General features: G+C 36.5%; 1 protein-coding gene across 10 annotated transcripts in view; it reads left to right on the top strand.

Moving 5' to 3' along the window:
* The window catches only part of MCTP1 (multiple C2 and transmembrane domain containing 1), a 604,116-nt gene that overhangs the window by 267,656 nt on the left and 313,458 nt on the right, over window positions 1-23,002 (top strand). The window contains exon 1 of one of the 10 annotated variants that reach the window (XM_072958378.1): window positions 16,766-16,989. The exons of the other annotated variants lie outside the window; for them this stretch is intronic. Coding sequence (XP_072814479.1) covers window positions 16,933-16,989 — 57 coding nt within the window. The 5' untranslated portion in view covers window positions 16,766-16,932. Of the gene's footprint in view, window positions 1-16,765; window positions 16,990-23,002 lie in introns of those variants that run through there. 10 annotated transcript variants of the gene reach the window in all.

The following is a 23,002-nucleotide window of genomic DNA, read 5'->3' on the forward strand; positions in this document are numbered from 1 at the left end:
GCTTATCCCAATTTCCCAGAATTAGTACTCCCAACCTACTATACTCATAGAACTTGATCCATTTCCCTATTACAACATTGTATATTGAGCTGTAGGAATTTGCTTCCAAGGTGTCTTAACTACTAGTCTGGAAATCCTGATCTTATTACTTGGAATTGCCTATGTTGGAAAAGTACTGATCCATAGAAGACACTCAAAAATTGTTGCTAAATAGATGAAATGGTATTGTCTCATCCTCACTTAAATAGCAAGTGTATATTTTGATGATTTTCTCAGAAGACTGCCACCTATATTAAGAGGTATAAATAGCTCCCCATTGTCTTTGGAATAAAGTCCAAACTCTGCTTTATACATGAGGTCCGTCATTACCTGCTCTGGCTATTTTCCCTGCCTCATCTATCAGAACTTTGTCCCTTGCACAGAATATTTTGGTCACATTTGGCATCTGCTGTCCCACTTACGTGCCAAACAATTTCACATCACCCTATTTTATATTTGCTGTTCTTCCTACTTGGGAAAACTTTTCTTCACTTTTATTAATTTGAATTTATTACAGAAATACAGGATATAAAAATTCAGGTAAAATTTTTGCTTCTTTCCAAGATTTACATATAATTTGTAGTGTTCAGTGATCTCTTTGGTGAGGATTTATCTTCTACTTTGTTGAAATATTTTTAAATCTCAAGAAATATGTGCTTGTGTAAGATGACGATTAAAAACACAGTAATAGGAAATATACACAAAATGTTATGATAAATCACAGAGAAAAAATGTGACAATGAGTGTGTATATGTCCATGAATGACTGAAAAATTGTGCTGAACACTGGAATTTGACACAACATTGTAAAATGATTATAAATCAATAAAAAATGTTAAAAAAAACAAAACAAAACAAAAAAAACAATACAATAATAGACAGCCTTTATTAAGGATATAGTACGTGCTGGCACTGTGCTAGCACTTTATGTAGCTTGTCTTATGTATTGCTCAGAACAACTCTGTGCCAAGTACAATTCATGTCCTAATTTGCTGATGAGGAAATACTGAGCTGAAGTAATTTGCTGAGATCCCCAGAGCTGGAATTAGAGCAACACTAAAAGTTAATCATCTTCCCCTCCCCTACTCCAGTCCCATTCTTCTGAGCAGCTTAGTTTGTATCCTTCTGCACTTTCTCTCCATTTGTGCAGCATACACATATCCACACAGCCTCCACAGCTTTATCTTATACTCGTTATTTCTAACACCTCCTTAGGGAGCTTCCTCTGACTCCTGCCCCTAGACTGGGCCCTGTGAGTGTTCTACATCATCCTGAATATACCACTATTGTGGATTGCTACGGTACCTTGAGTAAACACCATCTGATTGCTCTCTCTTCTGCTAGCCTGGAAGCTCCTTGATAGAGACCATGACTATTCTCTCTCCATCCTCATACTTAGCTGGCATACCATGGGTGTTACATTAGATGAATTAACTTATTCAACAACATATTTATCCTTCTCGTGATGCATATCTTCTAAGTGTCTGGTACGATGGTAGCAGTGAGCTTTTGCTGCAAGATAAACCACCCCTAAACTCTGTGGCTTAATAGCAGGCATGTACTTTGCATGTGGTTCTGTAAATTGGCATTTTGGCCGGGCTGAACTGAGGTGAGCTGGGCTGAGCTAGGCTTTCATTCTGGTGTTGGCTTGGCTCACTAGTGCATCTGCAGGTAGCTGTTGGATTAGCTGAGGGTGCCTGGGCTAGAATGGCCTCAGCTGCTTGTCTCTGCCTGAAGTGGCCTCATCCCTCAGCCTGCCAGCCAGCTGGGCTTGTCCACACATGCAGGTTTGCAAGAGCATGAAAAGCCTCTGCTTGAAACTAGCACAGTAGTACTTCTGATGCGTCCTGTCATTCAAAGCAAGTCACAAGGCCAGCTTCTGTTCAAAAGGAGGGAAAATAAATTCCACCTTTTAACAGGGGGAGCTGCAGGGTCACCTTGCCTTGAATGTGAATACAAAGAGGAGTAAAAAAACTGGCCATTCTAGCAGTTGACCACATGCGGTGAGGAAGAAAAAAAGTCACTGACCCAAGAGCCATGATCTAGTGAATAAAATACTGTATTATTTGTGAGATCACAAAGAACAGCTATCCACCAGTCTCCTGAAATTAGAAACCACTCCTTAATTCAGTCTTTGATGGGGATTCCTTAGTTTAACTAACTCTTTAGCTTGTTCTTGTATAACTCAGGTTCTCCTTTTCCCATCATCTTTGTTGTGGAACAGAAAGCATTTCCTGCAGGAAACCTGGTTAACTGCAGGAAGAGGGGGATCACCTCCTGATGCAGCTTTAGTCTGACTCTTCAGATTGAATCTGATTTTCTCTCTACCGGGGGGATTTCTGCCTTCACTGCACCCTACCCTGGGCACACACACTGCCTGCCACCCATAGTCAGGACTGCTCTGATGGATGGACTGGACTCTTGGTAGGGGAAGCAGCCCATCACTCACACGCCTCTTTCTATAATCCCCGTTACATTTGTTGTACTGACCACAAGACATAAATACAGGAAAATTGTTGGCTTGGCTAAGAGTGGACTTTATGTGTGATGTGTATATTGCTCTTCCCCGATCAAACCAAAAAGAAATAAGATATTTATTCCACTGTATATGCTTTTTTGCATCTTGACAGGAAAAACTATCCATTTTGAAATAAGAGGGTTTCATTTCTGGATATAAAACTTTTTTTATACACCATTTGTGGATTTTTTTGTTTATTATTTTTTAAAAGAATTCTAATTCTGTCATTCTTTCTGTGTGTGGTTTTTTTTTTATCTTGTTAGGTGTTCTCTGAGCTTTATGGATCTGTGTTTTGATGTCTGACATTAATTTGGAGAAATTCTCAGTCATTATTTCTTCAAGTATTTCTTCTGTTCCTATCTCTCTTCTCCTTCTGGTATTCCCATTACACTGCAGGTGGGCTACATTTTTGTAGTTTTGTCTGCTGTTCCCGACTGAAGCTGTGTTGGTGGTAAGAGTTTTATTCTTTTTGTAGATATAGAACTGTATCAAACTGCACAAGCAGTTAAGAATTTCCTTTTAGTTTGCCTCAAAAGGAAAATATTCTTTGGTGTTTTGTCCACCAACTATAATGGGTCATCAATTCCCTCTTTAAAAAGCTGTTGAAATACTTTATTTTTTTTTCCCTACCAAAAATTTTCTCAAGAAGTCACAGTGTCCACAGTGGAAATACTAAATACTCTCGTGTGGCACAGATGGAACCCTGGCATGTGCTTTTTTTAATTTTGTTTTGCCGAAGATGTGGCATTTTTGAATGAGTCTCTGTCCACGTTTCTTCACTGCCCTTAAATCAGCTTAGTTCTTAGCCTCCATTCAGAATTTCTAGCGACCCACTTCCATAAATGAGACCCCTTGGAGGTCTTGTCATCACTCAGGGCAAGGAACCTATAGAACTCTCTTCCCTGCCCTGTGTGCCTCCCTCTATTTCAAATCTGTCAGCACACCCCTCCCCACAACATGAGTTATCAATTAATTTCTTCAATGAGTTTAAATATAGGGAAAATCAAATAGAATCATTGATGTCAGGCTGCTTCTGCCTTTACCCTAGTCCACATCCAGCATCATGTGCAAAGGGCAGGGACTACTACTCAGTTTCTAATCACTTATCTTGACACAAATATGAGACTGGCAGCAGCAAAGTAGCCTGCAACCATGGATACAGATGTCAACTGAAAGGTGAGAGATCAGGACACCTTTTCCTGAGGGCAGTGCTATGAAGTTGAATGTATTTTAGATGCAGTTATTTTCACAATTCCCTGACTTCTCACGCTATATAAATAAACCAGTGCCTTTTCACTTCTGACCTTGCTCCTCTGTCCCTTGCTCCGTGATCTCTTCCTCATAACATTGTTGTTCTTCTTTACTATTGCAATGCTTGGAAAATGTTCATTAAGACAAACAAAGTACAAAAAAACCTCTGTTTGCCAAACACCTTAAACTCCTTGGAGGAGATAGGTGTTATAAAAATCTAACATAAATAATAAGAGAAAATAGTCTGCCTCGGGAAGAAGTAATCAGTAAGAGGCAAAGCAAAAAAAAGTGCAAATAACAATAATTTCTTGACAGAGGGAATTTAGGAGTGGTTGTGTATTACAGAAGGAATACAGGAATATTTATTTGAAAATATATAATATATTGTGTGAAAGTTTAGAAATTCTCAGAAATGGTAATAGGAAGTATTATACTTGAGATATTTAGAATTGTTTATAATTCTGTACTTTATACGATAAAGCAGAACTATGTATTTGTAGTTCAGTATTTATCAAAATCAGATTACTAACGCAAGACAGTGTATCATCTGCTTATGAAGAAATGTGTAATGATTTTCACACCATATTTTTTAGTCATAAGTTATTTTCATCAAAGGTAGCTCCTACTTTATATGTACAAACTATTTTAACATTTGAAAGTGAATTAATTCCTTAAATTTTTCCCCTTAGATTTATTAAAGGGAAATCAGCAGCTTTATGAATTTGGTGATTCAATTTCACAGAATTCACATGTTATGAGTCAAGACTCCATTATTGATCCTAGTAAAGCTCTAGGAACAAATTACTCTGATAATTGATTTATTTGGCAAATATTTAATGTTTCTGTAAAGTTAACAAATCATTCATGATCTTGAGGTGATTACAGTTTAGTGGCAGATAAACAAATGGGGGAAAAAAAAGAGAAAAGTCAAGGACAGAACTTGATCAGCTTTATCTTGAGGAAAATTCATGGGGAATGAGGAGAAATAGAAGACAGCAGGCGAGGGAAACAGTGAGCAGGTACTGAGGTTGTATATTGCTGCATAAGACACCACCCCGAAGCTTAGTGGCTAAGACAGCATGAGTCATTTATTTTGCTCATCAATATGTCTCTGCTCCATGCAGCATCACTCCACTGGGGGCTAGAGGATCCACTTTCAAGATGGTTTATTCAAACACCTGGAAAGTTAATGCTGCCCATTGGCAGGGAGCTCCGCTGGGGCTGTAGGCCTAGCGTTTCTCCATATGGGCCTCCTCATGGGCTGGTTGGCCTTCCTTGTGCTGTGGTGACTGGATTCCAAGAGCAAGCCCTCAAGAGAACCAGATGGACTGTGTACCAGGTTTTATGACCTATCAGATGTCACACAGCATCAATTCTGCTGTAGTCATAATCCTGGAGTTCAAGGGGAAAGACTCTCTCATCACCCTGATGGGAGGAGTGTGAGTCACATTGTGAGAATTATGTGTGGAAAGGGAGAGATTTTTTGGTGGCCCTCTTTGGAAAATATAACCTTCTATAATATACCATGCAGATACAACACACATCCTCCCACATGCAAAATATACTCATTTTCTTCATCAAGACCCTTAAATCTAAACATCCACTTAAAGTTTAGTATTTTATCATTTAAGGTCCTAGCGAAGATTAGACTCCTTTAGTTCTTGAAGCACAGCTCCTAAATCTGAGGAGCTAACAATGTAAGAGACAAGTTATCTGGCCCACTGTGCCCAACTTTCTTTTTTTTCTAGCTTTATTGATGTATAATTGACAAATAGAAATTATATATATTTATGGTATACAGTATGATGTTTTGATATATGTATACATTGTAAAATGATTACCACAATCAAACTAATTGATATATCAATCACTTCACAAAGTTATTTCTTTTGTGTGTGGTTAAAACATTTAAGATTTACTCTTTGAGCAAATTTTAAGTATATAATATAATATTACTAGGTATATAACCATGCTGTACATTAGATTCCCAGAACTTATTCATCCTGAATAACTGAAACTTTGTACACTGTCACCAACATGTCCCCGTTTCTCCCACCCCCACAACACCCAACTGTCAGTGGTTGGACAGGCATAGGTAGATCACTGTAGACACACTCGGAGAGAGAACAGCAAGAGGCACAGAGCAATCACTAACACACAGCGGCTAAGAAATGTGGGTGGGCTCCTGCCGCCAGTTTCTTTATTAGCATGTAGTTCTATTGCTGGCAACTGTCCTTTCCAACTTTTTTTTTTTTTTTTGGTGTCTTTGATTTTGATATCAGGGTGATGCTGGCCTTATAGAATGAGCTTAGAAGTATTCTTTCCTCTTGAATTTTTCGCAATAGTTTGAGAAAAGTAGGTGTTTACTTTTCCTTCAGTGTTTTGTAGAAGTCACCAGTGAAGCCATTGTTTTTGTTGGGAGGTTTTTTGTTGTTGTTTTTTTAATTGCTGATTCAGTTTCCTTCCTGGCAATCAATCTCTTCATATTTCCTGTCTTCCTGATTCATTCTTGGGAGATTGTATGTTTCTGTGAACTTACCCATTTCTTCTAGGTTGTCAATTTTATTGGTGTATAATTGTTCATAGGAATCTCTTATGATCCTTCTATTTCTGTGGTATCAGTTGTAACTTTTCTTCTTTTCCAAATTTATTTACACAGGTCCTCTCTTTTTTTCCTGAATGAGTCTCACTAAAGGTTTATCAATTTTGTTTATCTTTCTGAAGAGCCAGTTCTTGGTTTCATCTTTTCTATTTTTTACTTTCTATTTATTTCTGCTCTGATGTTTATGATTTCTTTCCTTCTACTAACTTTGGGTTTTGTTATTCTTTTTCAAGTTTCTTTAGGTGTAAATTTAGATTGTTTGAGATTTTTCTTATTTCTTGAGATAGGCTTTTATCACTATAAACTTTCCACTTAGAACTGCTTTTGCTACATCCCACAGATTTTGACCTCATTGTGTTTTCATTTTTATTTGTCTCCAGATATTTTTTGAGTTCCTCTTTGATTTATTCAATGACCCATTGGTTGTTTCATAGCATATTGCTTCCACTTGTTTATGTTATTTGCAGTTTTTTTTCTTGTGGTTGATTTTTAGCCTCATACCTTGTGGTTAGAAAAGATGCTGGATATGATTTCAATCTTCTTAAATTTATTGAGACTTGTTTCATGGTATAACATGTGATCTATCCTGGAAAATGTTCTACATGCATTTGAAAAGAGTGTTTATTCTGCTGCTTTTGCAAGAAATGTAAATGTGTATCTATTAAATCCATCTTACCTAATGTGTCATTTAAGGCCAGTGTTTCCTTGTTGATTTTCTGTCTGGATGATCTGTCCATTAAGATAAGTGAGGTGTTAAAGTCTCTTACTGTTACTGTGTTACTGTCAGTTTCTCCCTTTATGTCTGTTAATACTTGCTTTATGTATTTAGCTGCTCCTATGTTGAGTGCATATATATTTACAGTTGCCCCAGAGGTCTCTCAAACTATGCTCATAAAAAAAAATTTTTTGTTCTGTTTGGCTTTGGAAATTTTCACCACTCTATTTTCCAGGTCGCTGATCTGTTCCTTTATATCATCTAATATACTATTGATTCCTTCTAGTGTATGTTTTACTTAAGTTATTATATTCTTCAGCTCTGTTTGGATCATCTTTATATATTCTAACTTTCTAATTTTTTGCTAAACTTCTCACTATGTTCATGTCTTCTTGTCCTGAGTTCATTGAGAATCTTTATGATCATTGCCTGGAACTCTTTATCAGACAGATTGCTTATCTCCACTTCACTTAGTTTTTTTGTCTAAGGTTTTGTCTTGGTACTTCATTTGCAACATATTCCTCTGTCTCCATTTTGCTCATTTCTCTGTTTTATTCTCTGGTTTATTTCTATGTAGTAGGTAGGTCACTTATGTTTCCCCATCTTGGAGAAGTAGCCTTATTTAGGAAATGTTCTGTGGGGCCCAGCTGCACACTCCTCTCTGGTCACCAGAGCTATACACTTTAGGGATTTCCCGTACCATGTGGGCTGTGTGGGCTCTTCTGTTGTGGCAAGGCTGACTACTGTGGGTGTGGTAGTAGGCAGAGCTGACCCCCTGGCCTAGTTGGCTACCAAGATTGTTTCATGCAGTGGCTGCTGACCTTCTGGTGGGCAGGTTTGGGTCCCAGTGCTGCTGGTGCCGGCCCACTGGTGGGTGGAGCTGTGTCCTGTGGCTGGCTGTGGAGGCCAAGGAGTTCTGGGGCTGGTGCTGCCCTGCTGGAGTAATCAGATTTTAAAATTTGCTCTTTTAAGAACCTTGCAACACGGCCTCGAAAATTGCTTTAAAATTCCTAAAATTGTCTTGTGGGATGGAAAGAATGCAAGGAAGAATGGAAGTAGCTAGAGAGAATGAGAAGAGAGTTAAGAAAGGGCCCCAGGAGCTGGACTAGAGTGTGGGCTGTGCTGAGAATTCTATGTGGTGTACAACTAGGGAGGCAGTACTGCTAGGAGAGTAAGCTATGTTTTAATGACCAGACTACATGAATTGTGGAAGCAAACAGGATCAAACTGTTGGAGAGAACAGAGGGCTGAAAGAAAGAAAGGATTGTAGATATTGTCCCTTTTTGTTCAGTGTTCAGTTTATGAGCTGCTTCAGAAGCAGGCTCTATCTCCCAAGATATAGTTTCTAGAATCAAACAGCAGAGACCATAGGGGGAACAAAACAGATTCAGCACATAAAGAGACCTGAATTCAGAATTAACTTTTTGGGTTAACTTTTTAGACCCTGGCTTGAGATGATCCAAATTGGATTGTTTAAGTGGTATAGGAACCAACGAAGGCCTTTTCTCACTATCTAAATAGAAAAATTTCCTTCTGATTTACAACATGAGTCAGAAGGTGTTATTTTTACCAAATCAATTCTGAAGTATTATTTTTAATAAAAGTCAGCAATTTATGAACCTCAAAGTTTCAGTTTAATAGAAAGTTTGGTTTAAAGTAGGCGGTATCCACATCAATTTCTTTATATTCAGTGCACTTTTATTCTGATATTAAGCTTGCTCAGTTTCTAAGAGAAAATGACCTTTAAATTAAATTCTGGAATATGTGCTTCATCTTAGGTTTCTCAAAAATATTCCCAGGATTTATAAATGCACGAATCAAAAGTATTCCTTTAATTTCTTCTGCAGTAGTAGGGGAAAAAAGATGTAGAATTAAATTTGTCACCCTCCTTGGATATATCTCCTAAGAATAATTGTATCTAGACCTGTAGTATTTTACAGTGGTTACCTGCTTTATATTTCTTAAATATGGAAGAATTGCAGTTTTTCTAAGTGGTCTATAATAAAGAGAAATGATATGACATGAGAGATTTTCCCTCTTGTGTTGCTATCCATCCTTCTGAAAAATTGTACTTAGAGTAGTACAGAAATGAACATTTAAAACTAGAATCATCATTTCTTCCAAGGGAACGTTGTGAGAGTAGCACCAGACAGAGCATGGATTCTAGAGCCAGACTGCCTGGGTTTGAATCCTGGTTATGCCACCTACCAGCTGTATCCTCTTAGGCAGATTACTTCTCTTTGCCTCAGGCTCCTTGTCAGAATAATGATATTTTAGTGTCCATTTCATAAAGTTACTATGGGGAAGAAATTAGTTAATACTGATAAAGTACTTAGAATAGTGCCAGACATATAATAAGCACATAGTGCACATTTGGTGTTAAAAAATGAAGTGAATAAAGTATACAGACAACAGAGTGTACTGCTGAAGAGTATAGATTCTAATTCCATCTCTGCTAATCGTTAGCTGTGTACATGTGATCAAGTTACTTAATTGCCGTAAGCTTCAGTTTCCTCCTTTGTAAAATCAAATAACTGCCAAAAGTAGGCCTTGCTTCACAGAGTTCCTGAGGGTTAAATTGGATTGTCCCTACCAAGCACATAGCACAACATCTGCTTCATAGCACCAGTGATTACAAAAATATATTTTCATTTCTGTGACCATTCTGTCTGTGTTCATTGGGTTTCCTCTTTGCTTCACTTTATACTTCTAGGTCATTTCTGCACCTTCATAGAACCAGATAGGGATCCGTTGAGTGATACGGCCATTGGGGCAGAGTGAAGTTAGGTGAGGTTGTAAGAGATAAATTACTTAAGCTCCCGAGAGGTTTTGCAAGGTAGACTTGTGTTAGGGAGTTTGCCACTAACTGTGGTCTGGCCCAAAGCCTTGTGAGCCCAGAAACCACACTTGTCATCACTTCCAGAGCCCATCTGTCCCCCAGAGCTGGGCTTACATTAACAAAGCTCGTATGACTAATGTACAGAAGCCCAATGCCGGTGTTTCCATTTACAATGAGAAGTGAAACTCTGGGGCCTGGTGGCTCATGTTCCTACCCAGCCCGTTTTGTGCCTATGGGAAAGCCACCCCTCTAACCAGGCTGTCAACTTATTAATTTATAACGGGAGACATGGCTGCTCAGTTGCTCTTCAAGTCCCTCAAATTGACAGCAGGTTCTTCCTAAAGTCATGCAAACAGCATAACAAATTCAAATCAGAAAGCAGCTCAGTGAACATGGAATCATAGGACAGTTTGATTTTGAACTCATGGGTGTAGTGGTATTTGAGGCAGATACACAGTAAAAATGGACATGTCACCAGCCCAAAGCATCCTCTCCCAGTGTGTGAATGACCAGGACCTATGCTGGTTTCTGAGACTGCTTTGTACCTATTTCTCTGGATTATGTCTATCTATTGGTGGTGTCAGTATGTTCAGTCAGATTATTGTCATGCCTAAAGGTCCAAGACTGGCTGTTCCATGGGCATGTCTGGCTGTCAGAACCTATAGTTTGTCTCTTATACTGTATAGAGGCTACAATTTAAAAATCAGGAGTATTCACATAAGCAGTAAAATTGAAAAACTTGAAAAATCCAGAGATCTGGCCTTGCTGGGTGCTTCCCACATGAGGTCGGTTCTCTGGAGCTGACTAGAGACTGTACCCTGTAGATGAGGCTTGAATACTGCCCTTTGTTCAGTACACCGTGGTCCCCACCAGTCCATGACATTCATCTGCATTACCTGCTGGTAACATATTTGCCTCTAGGCATTTAGTTTGCATCATTCTGACAATTGAACTTGCCTTCATTTATCTATATACTCTGAGCTACTAAATTTTTACTTCAAATTTTAATTGTCACATGGTCGTCTTGTTTTCTCATTTTCAGATTCATTTTACTGTCATCTGTAAGTGGCAAATTTTCAAACACATTTGAGTCTGTAAGTCCTAGAGGGCTACCGTGTTAGAGGACTGAAGTGTAATGCTTATAGCCTCAAGGAGGCAGGAAGCCCTTAATCTTTCCTAAGGAAATATGTGATGTTGTTCACCACCTTTCTCTATTTCTAGCTCAAGAGGCTTTTCTTCCTCTTGGGGGAAGAATAGTAAGTACTCTCATATTCCACATTTTTTAAAAGTCTCTAGATATTACCTACACTGAAAGAAACATAATATTAATGTTGTATTTGCAAAAATGATAAATATGGATGTTTTGTTTACAAATGTGTTTACCATGGAATTTCTCTAAAAAATAAGAGCTTATTTTTAGCTTCAATATTACAAATTATTCATAATCAGATACAGGAAGATTTGCCATTTGTTACGATTCCTAAGAACTGTTCGCTCTTTTTTTTTTTTAAACTTTGTCTCTGATAAATGGAGAAAATGTTATTATGTAATTGGATTACTGATTGTAACAATGAATTTGTTTCCCAAAGAAGCATTTTTTTTCTAATGAATAATCTGCCTCTTAATTCCTATTAATCTTCTAAATAAATTGGAATTAATTTATGAGTGATCTATTTGGGAAAATAGATTTGCTTGAGAAAAGAAAAATGTCAGCTGTAGATCTTCCTATACCTCACAAGTCTTTACTGTCTCAAATTTGGCTGCTTTGTATCTTGGATGATATTTAGGGTGCAAGGTATATTCTCTTCTCTCTGCTTCCATAGCATCTTGTATATATCTCTTTACAATAACATTTACTGCATCTTTCTTTAACTACTATTAAATAATGAATTAGCACACTCTGTCACATAGTTATTTCTCCATTTTATCATCATCATCATTATCCATCTGGAAGTTTTTTTCCTTCAGTTAGACTCTATATTCTTGGTATATGGACTGCTTCCTGTATGTGCCCTCTCACACAATGGGGGGCAGGCACATAGCAGGTACTCAGTAATTGATGAACTGAACCACTCATTGGAAATAGGAATTCTTCCCAGATTCCCTTTAGATGTGCAATCTGACATTACTGTTTGGAATGCTTCAGAATAATGACTAAGGAACACTTAGTTTTCACATTTTTGACTCGAGAAATACAGATAAGTAGCTGAAAAAATTGTTTTAAATTAAGAAACAAACCATAAACTTTAAAATAATAGCAAAATGTATTATAAACAATGATAAAAATAAACCACATGCTGAAGGGTGATATCTAAAACTTATATAATTGACAAAGGAGTTGAACTGTAATATATAAAGACCTCTCAAAACTAAGTAAAACACAACCTAATAGGAAAGAGGCCAATAATAGATAAGATGCTCAACTTCAGTAGTAATCAGGGAAACCAAAGTTAAAACACTGACATTCCTTACCAATCACAAAAAAAAATGGCAAAAATGTCAGCATCTAGACTATCCATACTGTGGAGATCTAGTGGGAGAATCTAGTGTATTGAAAACTCTCACTGCTGGTTGAATTGTAAATGAGTCTAATTATGTTGAGATGCAGCTTTGCAATTTCCAGTAAAGGTGCAGCTGTGCATATTGTGACACTACAATTCCTTCTCCATTTATCCATCTTGAAAATCTTGCACATGCACTAGAATTAAGAGTAGTTTAATGATAGCAATAAATTAGAGGCAATCTAAATCCACCAACAAGAGAATGGATTCATGAACTGGCATGCTATACAGCAATTAAAAAGAATCAACTGTGTAGAGCTACATGAAAATCTTAAGATAATGCTAAGCAACAACAACAAAATTAAAGCATCTATATACCATGATGCCATTTTTCGAAGCTTAAAACATATAAATATCTTGCTTGTGGATAAACACATATTTAATAAAAATATAAAAAGATGTATGGGAATGGTAAAAGATAATCCTTAGGAGCAAAAGGAAGGGGATGGGATAGACAGGGGGTATACAGGGGCTTCAACTGTATCTGCAATGTTTTATTTCTTCTGGAAAATCTGAAACAAATTTTTATAATGTTAAGAGTTTAAGTGGAGGCAAGAATAATGGAAGGAGAAAGTCAACAGATTCTGTAGGAGGTTGAAGTTATCAGGATAAGTGGGCTTTGAGAAGAAAATAGAGCAGCACTCACTGCTTGACAAACTCATCAGTATGTCCGCACTGTGTAAATTCCAATTCCAATTAACTTTACTAAACATCAGAAGGGTCCTGACTTCTGTCTCAGGCTCTGAGCATCTTTAGCTATGTGGCTTTTAAGGAGGAAATACTGTGGAAATCTAGAGGAATACAAAAGCATGAGGTGGTATGAACATATCTAAGATAATGTGAAGATTTTTGAGGACTAGAGCAAGCCAGAAAACCAAAAAAAGGCTTAGATGTTATGTTAATTAGGAAAGCAATTGTGCCCAATTCAGAGACCAGAAGTTTTTCAGTGAGTTCATAATAAGCAGGTTTATTTACTCTGACCCATGACTAACTAAATTAGTATAAAGTATATTATTATAGATATTTGGCTGTTGATTTGTTGATGGTTGAGTAAATCCAAGTGTATTTTTATGAAGTCAACAAAAGAACATCCAGGAGGCCAAGAGAAAATAAAAACAAACAAAAAACCAAAGACCTTCATTAATCTTAGAAGGTACACTGGAGGTTCTCATGTAGCTTGCTGTCAGTTCCTGTCTCTTTCCTGTTTTTATCTCTCTCTGTCCTGTCTGTGTCTCCATCATGACATATCTTTTAGCCAGACTGAAAAATTAGACAATACATACATTTGGGCTGGTAAAGAAAGGAAAGAGTGGGGCAGAGAAGACTACTGTCATTTTTGCTACATTGTTTTAAAAAAAATAATAGATAAGAGTAATCTACTTAGAGTGAGTTTAATGTAGTAAAATAGAGAAATATAAAATATCAAATTGTTATTTTACTTGAAAGAAGTAACCTGTTCTTTTCAAATTACCTCAGGAATACACGTGTTCATTTTCATTTTATGAGATTTATTCAGTAGTTGATACACTGAGGAAAATGGTTGGCTCTTTATTTGTTCCCCATTACTCTCTCATTTCAAACTGCTTTCCCAGACATAACCACTTGTGCACAATTGGTGTGCAGTCATCCAAGTCCTTTTCAATGACTTTATATATTAAAATTTATGTACCCCTAACTGGGATAATGTATTTTTCTACAACGTGTTATTTCCATTTAACATCTTTCAGGAAGCTTTGCATGTCAGTGCACTAGACAGCCTATTTTTTATCAGCTACATAATATTCCTTGTATAGTTAACTCATTCTTTATTTAACTGTTCCACTGTTCATGACCCATTGCAAAGTTTCCAGTTTTTCATTATTACAGAAAATTCTGCAGTGAATGTTCTAGTATATCCATCATTAAATCATAGACCAGATATGACTTAGTGAATGGCCAGATCTAGGAACTACAGTAGTGTTGTCCAGAATCTGCCTTTCTCACCTTTGACTTTGTTTTCTCTTGGTTGGCTTCATGTGCATATAGCCTCACTTCATGTGGTAGCAGATATGTCAACCAGCAGTTCCAGGCTTATGTTCTACAGGCTTAAAAGCCTCTCTCCCCAAATCAGCAAAAGTATAGGGGTTGGCTCTTAATAGACTAGGTTGGGTCATGTGATCATCACTGACCCCGATCACTGTCGCTCTGGATAGTTTACACTGATTAGTCAGGCCTGGGTCATATGTCCACTTCTGGGGTGATCAGCGTAATGACAGAGCCCATGGATTGAGAGGGAGGGAGGTTGGGGTGATTTGCCAGATAAAAATCAGGATTATGATACTGGAAAGAGGAGGCACCTATGCTGGTCAGGCAAATATATCATTGTCATTACCAATATCTCATGGATAATACTTCATGCTTTTGTGAGTAGAATATAAATAGATATACTAGTGGTATCCAGATTTATGTCATAAGGACCAAAGTATTTTTATAAGTATCTTTTCACATTTTTGCCAGAGTAATGAAACAAGTATATTGTTTATATATAATGTTGTATATGAAAAAAAGCATGTTATAGATTGGAGATTATGAACATTATGAAAAAGAGAAACTTTTCAGTTCAGGAAATTGTTAGCCAAAATATTTGTTAAATATTCACAGTATGATAGATAGTATCAAAGACATGATAGATACCTAGTTTTAAAACACATTTCTTAATATTCTATTATTTGCCAAACTGTTGTATAAATGCTTTATCCTATTTATTCATTTATTAAATGTTGCTTATTAAATTCTGCTATGGACTGGTCATCATGCCAGGGGCTGAGGATAAAGATTGACTCCAGCAAGATCCCTGCCCTCAGGTTTCTTACATTCTTGTTAGGGGCCACAGACTATAAGTAAACAAATTAATAAGGAAGAATATTCCAGGCTGTGATGTACTATGAAGGAAATATGAAGGATCATGAGATGGAAAGTAATTGGGGAAGGTCATTTCAGGTAAGGAGGTAAAAGAAGCCCTCTCTGAGGACAGAACATTTGAACTTCAGCTTGAAGATTAAGAATGAACCCCAAACTCTAGATCTGTCATGCAGTGTGGTAGCCACTAACCATAGTGGGCTAGTGAGTACTGGAATATAGGTAGTGCAAATTAAACTGTGCTATAAATGTAAAATATTTATTACCTCTCCAAGACTAGTACAAAAATTATGAAATATTTAATTAATTTTATATTAATTATAGGTTGAAATTATAGTACTCAATATATTTTAGGGTAAAGATTATTAAAATTAAGTTTACATGTTTCTTTTTCCTTTTTTAATGGGAGGACTAAAATTTTTAGAACTACATTGTAGCTCATCTTCTATTTCTGTTGAACAGTCTTGGTCTAGATACTTTGTCTATTTGCTATTATTGACATGTGGTTTTTCACCTTTTTGTCCTTGGTGATGGTCATGGTGATTGAATTTATGTAGCAGATTTTTCTCCAAGGATCTAAGCCTGTAATATTTATTGACTGAGATGTCCAAGTATGATAATTCAATGTGTGATCAAGCTCAATACAGCTCAGAGTTAAGAGAGATTGGGTGGTGGGAAAAGTACAGAAAATTGCCACATTTTCCAGAGGAGTTGTGTCATTAGTCATGTTCCCTTAGAAATGTTCATGAAACAGATTAAGGAAGGCTCTGAGTTGGAGAGGTAGGCAGCGCTAGCATCACAAGGTAATGACAGCGTAGGACCGGATTTCTGTGGGAATCAGCGACAGTAAATCACAAAGATCTATTTCCATTCTCTACTTAGTGAAGAAGATTCTATTGTGTTTTGTGGAATTGCCACTTCTTTCATGTTAAAATAGTTCTATCCTACACTGTTTTTGCACTGATGGACTGTTAGTGACTTTGGTGTGCCTCTTTTTATATCTCTGTCAGAGGGATGTTGGCAAGATCACACACATTTAATAACATTACATTAATTCACTGCGGAGAGCAAGCAGAATAGTTTTTCTTTGTGCCGTGTTGTTTTTTGAATTTCCGTTTGCCACGGGGAAGAAGTTGATTACTCAAAATGCATGTGTGATTTAGCAGGTGAAAATGTTCGGGTTTAGTTTGTAAACGTTTTAGGTCCCCAAATGTGATGTTTGTTATATAATCTAACAGTTTTGCGAGGGGAAACTCTATCCCTACTGGTTTGAGAGAGAGTTGAGTCATATCCTGTGAATGTGAAGCAAAGGTATTTAAACATCACGGGTTCCTCTTACTTTCATTCTAAGTCGCTGCAGTTTAGAGCAGCAAGTGCTCTCTGCGAAGAGGCTGCTACTAGCCCTTGGAGGTGAACAGCCTCTCTTGCCGGGATTTGGGAAAGAAAGCCAAATGTGAAGATGCAGTTCTGTCACTGGAGTGAAAGATGGTTTGTTTATTTCTAATCAACTATGCTAGATAGCTGCAAGCTGAAAAGTGCCTGCAATTTGCCAGTTATTTATAATAAGGTGAGCTTCATATTTTGGTTTACTCATGGTATTGTGGCAGCCTTTAACTAATGTAGCCATTGTAGGATGTGATCTTGCCTCAGAAAATGCCTTCTCACAGGGTATTGAAGGTGGTGTATGAGATTCTAACGCAAGAGATTTTAAATGTATGGTGCAATCCACTTGTGAAATACTTAAGTTAATAGGTTGATATTGCTTTTATGATATGTTTTAATGAAAAATGTAGTGCTTGAGATGTGGAAACATTGGAGATATTTTATATTGTTTTAGTTTTTTTTCCCTTAAGGATTTTTTTTTCTTTTTGCTTCTCTATTATCTCGGTTAAAGGTGAAACGTGCATAAATTCATATGATTATGCTTGGGTTTTATTCTAAGTAATGGTAGCTTAACAGCTGTATTTCTCTATTACAGATAAAAAGTGGTCTCAGTAATTTTTGAAAGTTGAAAAGTAGGGAGTCTTTTGCCCTTTCGTGTTTGGTTTTCTATTTAAGTGAAAGGCCATCGTATTTTTAAACTTCTGATGGATGTTTGTTTCAAAATGTGTATGAGTTTACCATAAGCCCAGTTCCTCAATTGTTGTTGAAGACACTTGTATATTAAGTTGTATGGAGACAGAAATCTGGGGATATAGAAATGAGCAAGAGGTTTGCCTTTCTGATTCTTGAAGCTTGCTGTGGAAAGGCTGGGGTGGAAGATAGGAATGCTGTCTTGATTTTTTATTGATTAAAGAAATGATGTCAAATCAGAGCCAACAGTGTGTCTGGTGTCACATAATTTTGGACACTCATATTTAAGGCCTTTGAATTCTTTTTAGGGAGAAAATGTTAATTCGGTTTTGTGACTTACAGCTGTGAATTTGTGAGATACTGATGAACTGAGGAGGTTTTGTATGTTGAATGACAGTTGTCATTAATACTTTTTCTTCATTGACCCACTGTTATGCTTAGAAGTTGTTTCATTTCTATTCAAAATTATGTCCATTACAAAACTCTTAGTCTAACTGCAACATAGAGATTACTTTCCATTAGATACATCATGTTTTTGCTAAAGTTGAAGGGAAAGCATGTAGTTTTCTCTTCTTTGAAGCAGAAATTAAAATTTATTCAACTTCCAAACATATTTGAAGTCAATATTCCGATTAGAAAACATTAAAGAAAATGACTTAGCACTCTGAGTGCCTTTGGGATCTCACATAGTGAAAAGGCACATATACCAAAAGATTAGAATATAAGATATAATAAATAGACAATTCAGATGCTTGATATGTATCAAACTGCTTTTCTGCCTGGGCAGGAAAGGTTATTTATTCTGGTTAGCTAAATAATCTGCTTGAGACTTTTTTCCTTATGCTGTATGTGAATTACTAAATGCCAATAAAAAGAAAGAATGTAATACATCTACATCAAGACAAAAGCATGTCTTATTGTAATTGACATTATTTCAGATTCTTAATTATGGATTGTAATGGCCACCCAATCTGTTGTTATGAAAGAAAACTCAGACTGATGAAATGTTGTAAAATCAAGTTTTTATAATATACTGTGTTTCCAATATAAACTTAATTATTTATGATATATAGCCAACTGGAAATTACTTGATTAGATTATTGTTTCTCCTTCTCCTCTGTTTTCCCCATCCTTTGTCTGTTCTCCTGCTTCTTTGCACCTCCAGAAAGGGTGGGGGAGAGAAGGAAAGTGAGCAGACACAAATAGTATACTATTTCTGTTTCTCACCTCTCATAATGGTTTTGGTGAGGAAAGAGGTCAAAAAGAGTTTCGTTAAAATGGCAAAAATGAGTGTTTTAGATAACCTTTTAGATTTTAATTATTCAGAAAATTACTTGACCTCTGGGATGAAGAATAACTGGGAGTTTGGGACAAACTTACCTACCTTATAGAATTGTTGCAAAGATGAAATATCACATGTTGTAGTTTTATTAAGTGCAAGGTTTTATACAGATTTTTGAGGGGTTTTGTGTCTTCTTGAAGTGAGGGAGCTAACAAGATATCAGAGACATTCAGAATTCCATTCTGGATGCAAAATATTTCTTTTTAGTAGTGAGGGTCTCCTTTTTATAAACTACCTTACTTGTTAATTTCCAACTTACATTAAAAACATTATGCAAAGGTAAGTTACACAAATAAAATATAAAACCCTTGTTTTACTAAACCTCAGTGCTATCTGAAAATTTCAAAGCTGGAGGAAATTCATCCTCATTCAAAAGATATTTATCAAGTGACAATTAACATTTTATTTTCAACTTAAGATCAACACAGTTTCCCACAGTTAGGGGCTGCATCAACAAAAGCACATATGACTTTCTTTTTAAATATTTTTCTATTGAGTAAGGCTTTGAAGGGTGCATAATGAGGAACTAGAGTATGAAGAAGTTACTGTATACAATAATCGTCTACTCCTGAAAACTAAACCTTTCTGGATGGTGCTTTGGATCCCAGGGTCTCTAGTGAATCCTAATGGATGTCAAAAGCAACACACATTGGGAAAAATAAGTAGTGATAACTCCCCTACCTCCTTCTGAAAATTAGTTCTGAGGATCACACAAGACTGTTGAGAGAGAGTGTGAACTCCACAGAGCTTATAAATACCACTGTCACAAAGTAAGATATACAGAATTGTATGTTTGGAAGGGAACTCAGATGTTATCTCATATCTTCTCATTTCACAAAAAGAAAGGAATTAAGGTCCTGAAGGATTAAGGAACTCGCCTAACTTCACCCAGCTTGTATCTGAATCAAGACCTAAACCTGATTCTTTTTGTACCCCCAGTTAGCTAGAAATTGATCAGAAAACTAGCTGTTTCTTGAATCTTACTCTTAGGGTTTGTTTGTTTGTTTTAAGAAATAAATACTATCTTTCAAATATTGATGAACATCCTTATAGGAAGGATGTTCCTATATCCTTGGAGAATGTTTTACAGAAGACATATTGGCACGTCCACAGGTTTTGTGGGCTGAGAAGTCTTGTTGGATCTAGATTAATAGAGCAGGGATTTGTGGGGTGATTATCAAACTCTGACATCTGATACTTGGAGTCTCTTAGCTATTGCAACTGTAGAAGTATCCAAGCCCTTACTCTGGGGAATTGAATCAAGATAGTAAACGTGTACAATGAATGGGGACTCATTTTGTAGCTTTTAAAACTATAGGCAGTATAGTAGATCGTTTTGATGTTTGTTGAAAGTGGTTAGAAAAAAGAGATTCCCCAAAAGCTTACCCTTAAAAAGAGATTAGGAAAATTTAAACAACAAATGAACTTCCAACCATTTCTGTTAGAATTGATTTGGCTATTTTACATTTATTGAGCATAATTTTTTCAGAGAGATGAGATGAGAGAAAGATGACTTGTCATAATTATAAAAGTTAATGACATATTCTTCTATACTAATGAGCACATTAGGTTCATAAAGAAAATTTTTCTTTAAAGCATCTTAACACTAAAATTAGAAGGCAGGTTAATTAAAGGGTTTTTTGTATTAGTGGTATTAATAAGGGTTATATCTTATTCCTAAGAATTCAAAATGCAGTCACCATTTCTTTAAAAAATGTAACTCTTGTTAAGGGTGTATAGTATCTTCATTTCCTGTGCTCCAATTTATAGCTTCAGTCAGTAAGTGGAATTTAACATCATGCTATCTTATGAACAAATCCTAGCCCTGCTTTGTAATAAAATTCATCTTTACTTTGATTCCAAGAACTATATGAATCTGCTGTATAGCTATTAGGAGATAAAGGAAAACAATGAGATAAATAGGTAAGAATCTTTAAAAACTTTGCTAAATATAAGTGCAGTGGGTTAGCGTGTGGTCTCAGGGACAGAGCTCTGGGCTGTAGGAGTGTGGTGTGAAGAAGCAGTATTTCTTGGTACTCTTGGCCTCTCCTTTGGTTTTGGCAGTGACAGGGAAGCCCATGTCTTCTTTGGATTTTGCTTCCCTATTTATAGTGTTTGAGAAAACACTTTAGTGCTAGACGACAATCCCACATAACCTATAGGTGCGTGGTAAATACTGGTTAATGATCCTGTGAACATCCAGGTGGGTGAAGCACTTTGAACTCAGTTGCAAAGTCCATAGATGAGCCATTGTTAGAAGTGCCAAGATTTGTAATGAACATCCCCTGAGAGAAACCCAAGTAAGAAAGCTTTGGCGGTAGTTTGTTGGATTTTAATTCCATCTTAATTTAGTAGAGATACTCCAATTAGTCACTCGGTCTCTCTTGAGTCACTTCACTAGTGGGATGGATTAGTAATATTTATTCATGGCAATTTACAGCGTCCCCAAATATAACAAATCCAGTTCTAAATCCCTCACTTTGCAAGTGTTTCTCTCCAAGATGGAAGTAATAATAACGGCTAACATTTCAGTCAGGCTGTATAATAGCTTTTTATGAACTATCTCATTGATTTCTTAAAACTACCTTATGTGATTTAGTCACTTATTATTGTTCCCTTTTTACAGATGAAGAAACTGAAGAATAAACTAAATGACTTACCCTCCATATCACACAAGTGGTAGTAGAATGACCAGAGTTGAAGCCAGGTAGTCAGGCTTAGAAGCCAAGATTCTTAACGACATTCTGTGCTGCCTCCATTTAGAATCCTTTGATCCCAGTAATATGAAATGCCTGCTAGAAAGTGCTACAGAGAGAAAAAGAAGTCTTCAAAATGTTACTACATTTAATCATTTTGATGACTCCAACATTCTCATTTGTAGTGAAACCCAGACTTTTATGAACCAGAAATAAACTGAAGTTATTTGGGAATTAATGTAAGATGAGGCTAGTAATAATGCAAAATGCATCCAGAATGAACAGGTGTAACTGAGCGTTCTCGTAGGTAATCATAGTCTGGCAATGGGGAAAGGTTTCCTTTTTTTGAGAGAGAGAGAAAGACAGCTTTCAATACACGTAGTCAACAGTCCCAGGAAAGCTTGTGGGAATTCTTGTGTTTCAGGGAAGATTAATGTCATGTCTCCTTTTTTTATGGACACTCCCTCAACATTTCCTAATGAGACTCGTTATTTGGGGGAAGGAGCACGCTGAATGAATGGTAGAGGGACATTAGGTTCATTATGCAACTAGATTCATTTTGATCTACCTTCTCCAGAGATTCTACAAGTTGTACTTGAAATTCTTGGGTGATTTTCAAATCTTGGTGTTTCCTCAGGCCTTGCTGACAAGAACTTGCTTCACGATGTTGTATACCCTCAGTGCTAGCACAGAGCCTAATACACAGTAGACCTTCAGTAAGGCTTCCTGGCAAGTTGGCTGAATGGACGGAGGGAGGGATAAAGTGGGGCATATCCACATCTGCTCTGAGTCATGACTCATATGCCTGAGACTGGATGGGGAGCAGACTGTTTCTGCCATTGTGGGCCCAAAGAAATGAAGTGTGAGGTGTAAAAGAATTTACCTCAGTTCATCTCATACTTCTTCATCTGATAGTTTTCAGTGTGAAACTGAAGTACCTATAAGTCATTTCTTGCCACAAGCCTTTCCCACTATTTCATATTAGATTCTTTAATTACACATAAGAACCATAATTGCTTTACTCCTTTGATTCAAAAGTAAATATATGCAGATGTATACGTATATAATTTATATATACTATACTTATGCAGAGAGAGAAATTAAATAATAAAACTAAAAGATCAAAATGAATTTGAATACCTAAATTAATGGGAATTGTCAAAGTTTGACTATTTTAAAGTTTATTGTGGAAAAAAATCAAAGTGCAGAAGAAACAATTGAGGCAGAGTAACAAAAGTTTTTAAACAGTCATTTTAAAATGCTTGTTTACTAGAACATATACTTCTTTCAATCTTGGAACAGAAGTTTGTTTTTCCACAAAATTTCATTAGAGAGCTTAACTAAGAGGTCTGGGAACCAAAATTTATTTGGCATAATCAATCAGGTATAAGGGGTGGTTTCCAAAATGAGGATGGTGACTAAGGACTTGGGTTAGGAAATGCTGCAGATTTTGAGAGAATATTACTGTG

This window comes from Vicugna pacos, chromosome 3, assembly GCF_048564905.1.
Source record: "Vicugna pacos chromosome 3, VicPac4, whole genome shotgun sequence".
In the NCBI taxonomy this organism is placed as follows: domain Eukaryota; kingdom Metazoa; phylum Chordata; class Mammalia; order Artiodactyla; family Camelidae; genus Vicugna; species Vicugna pacos.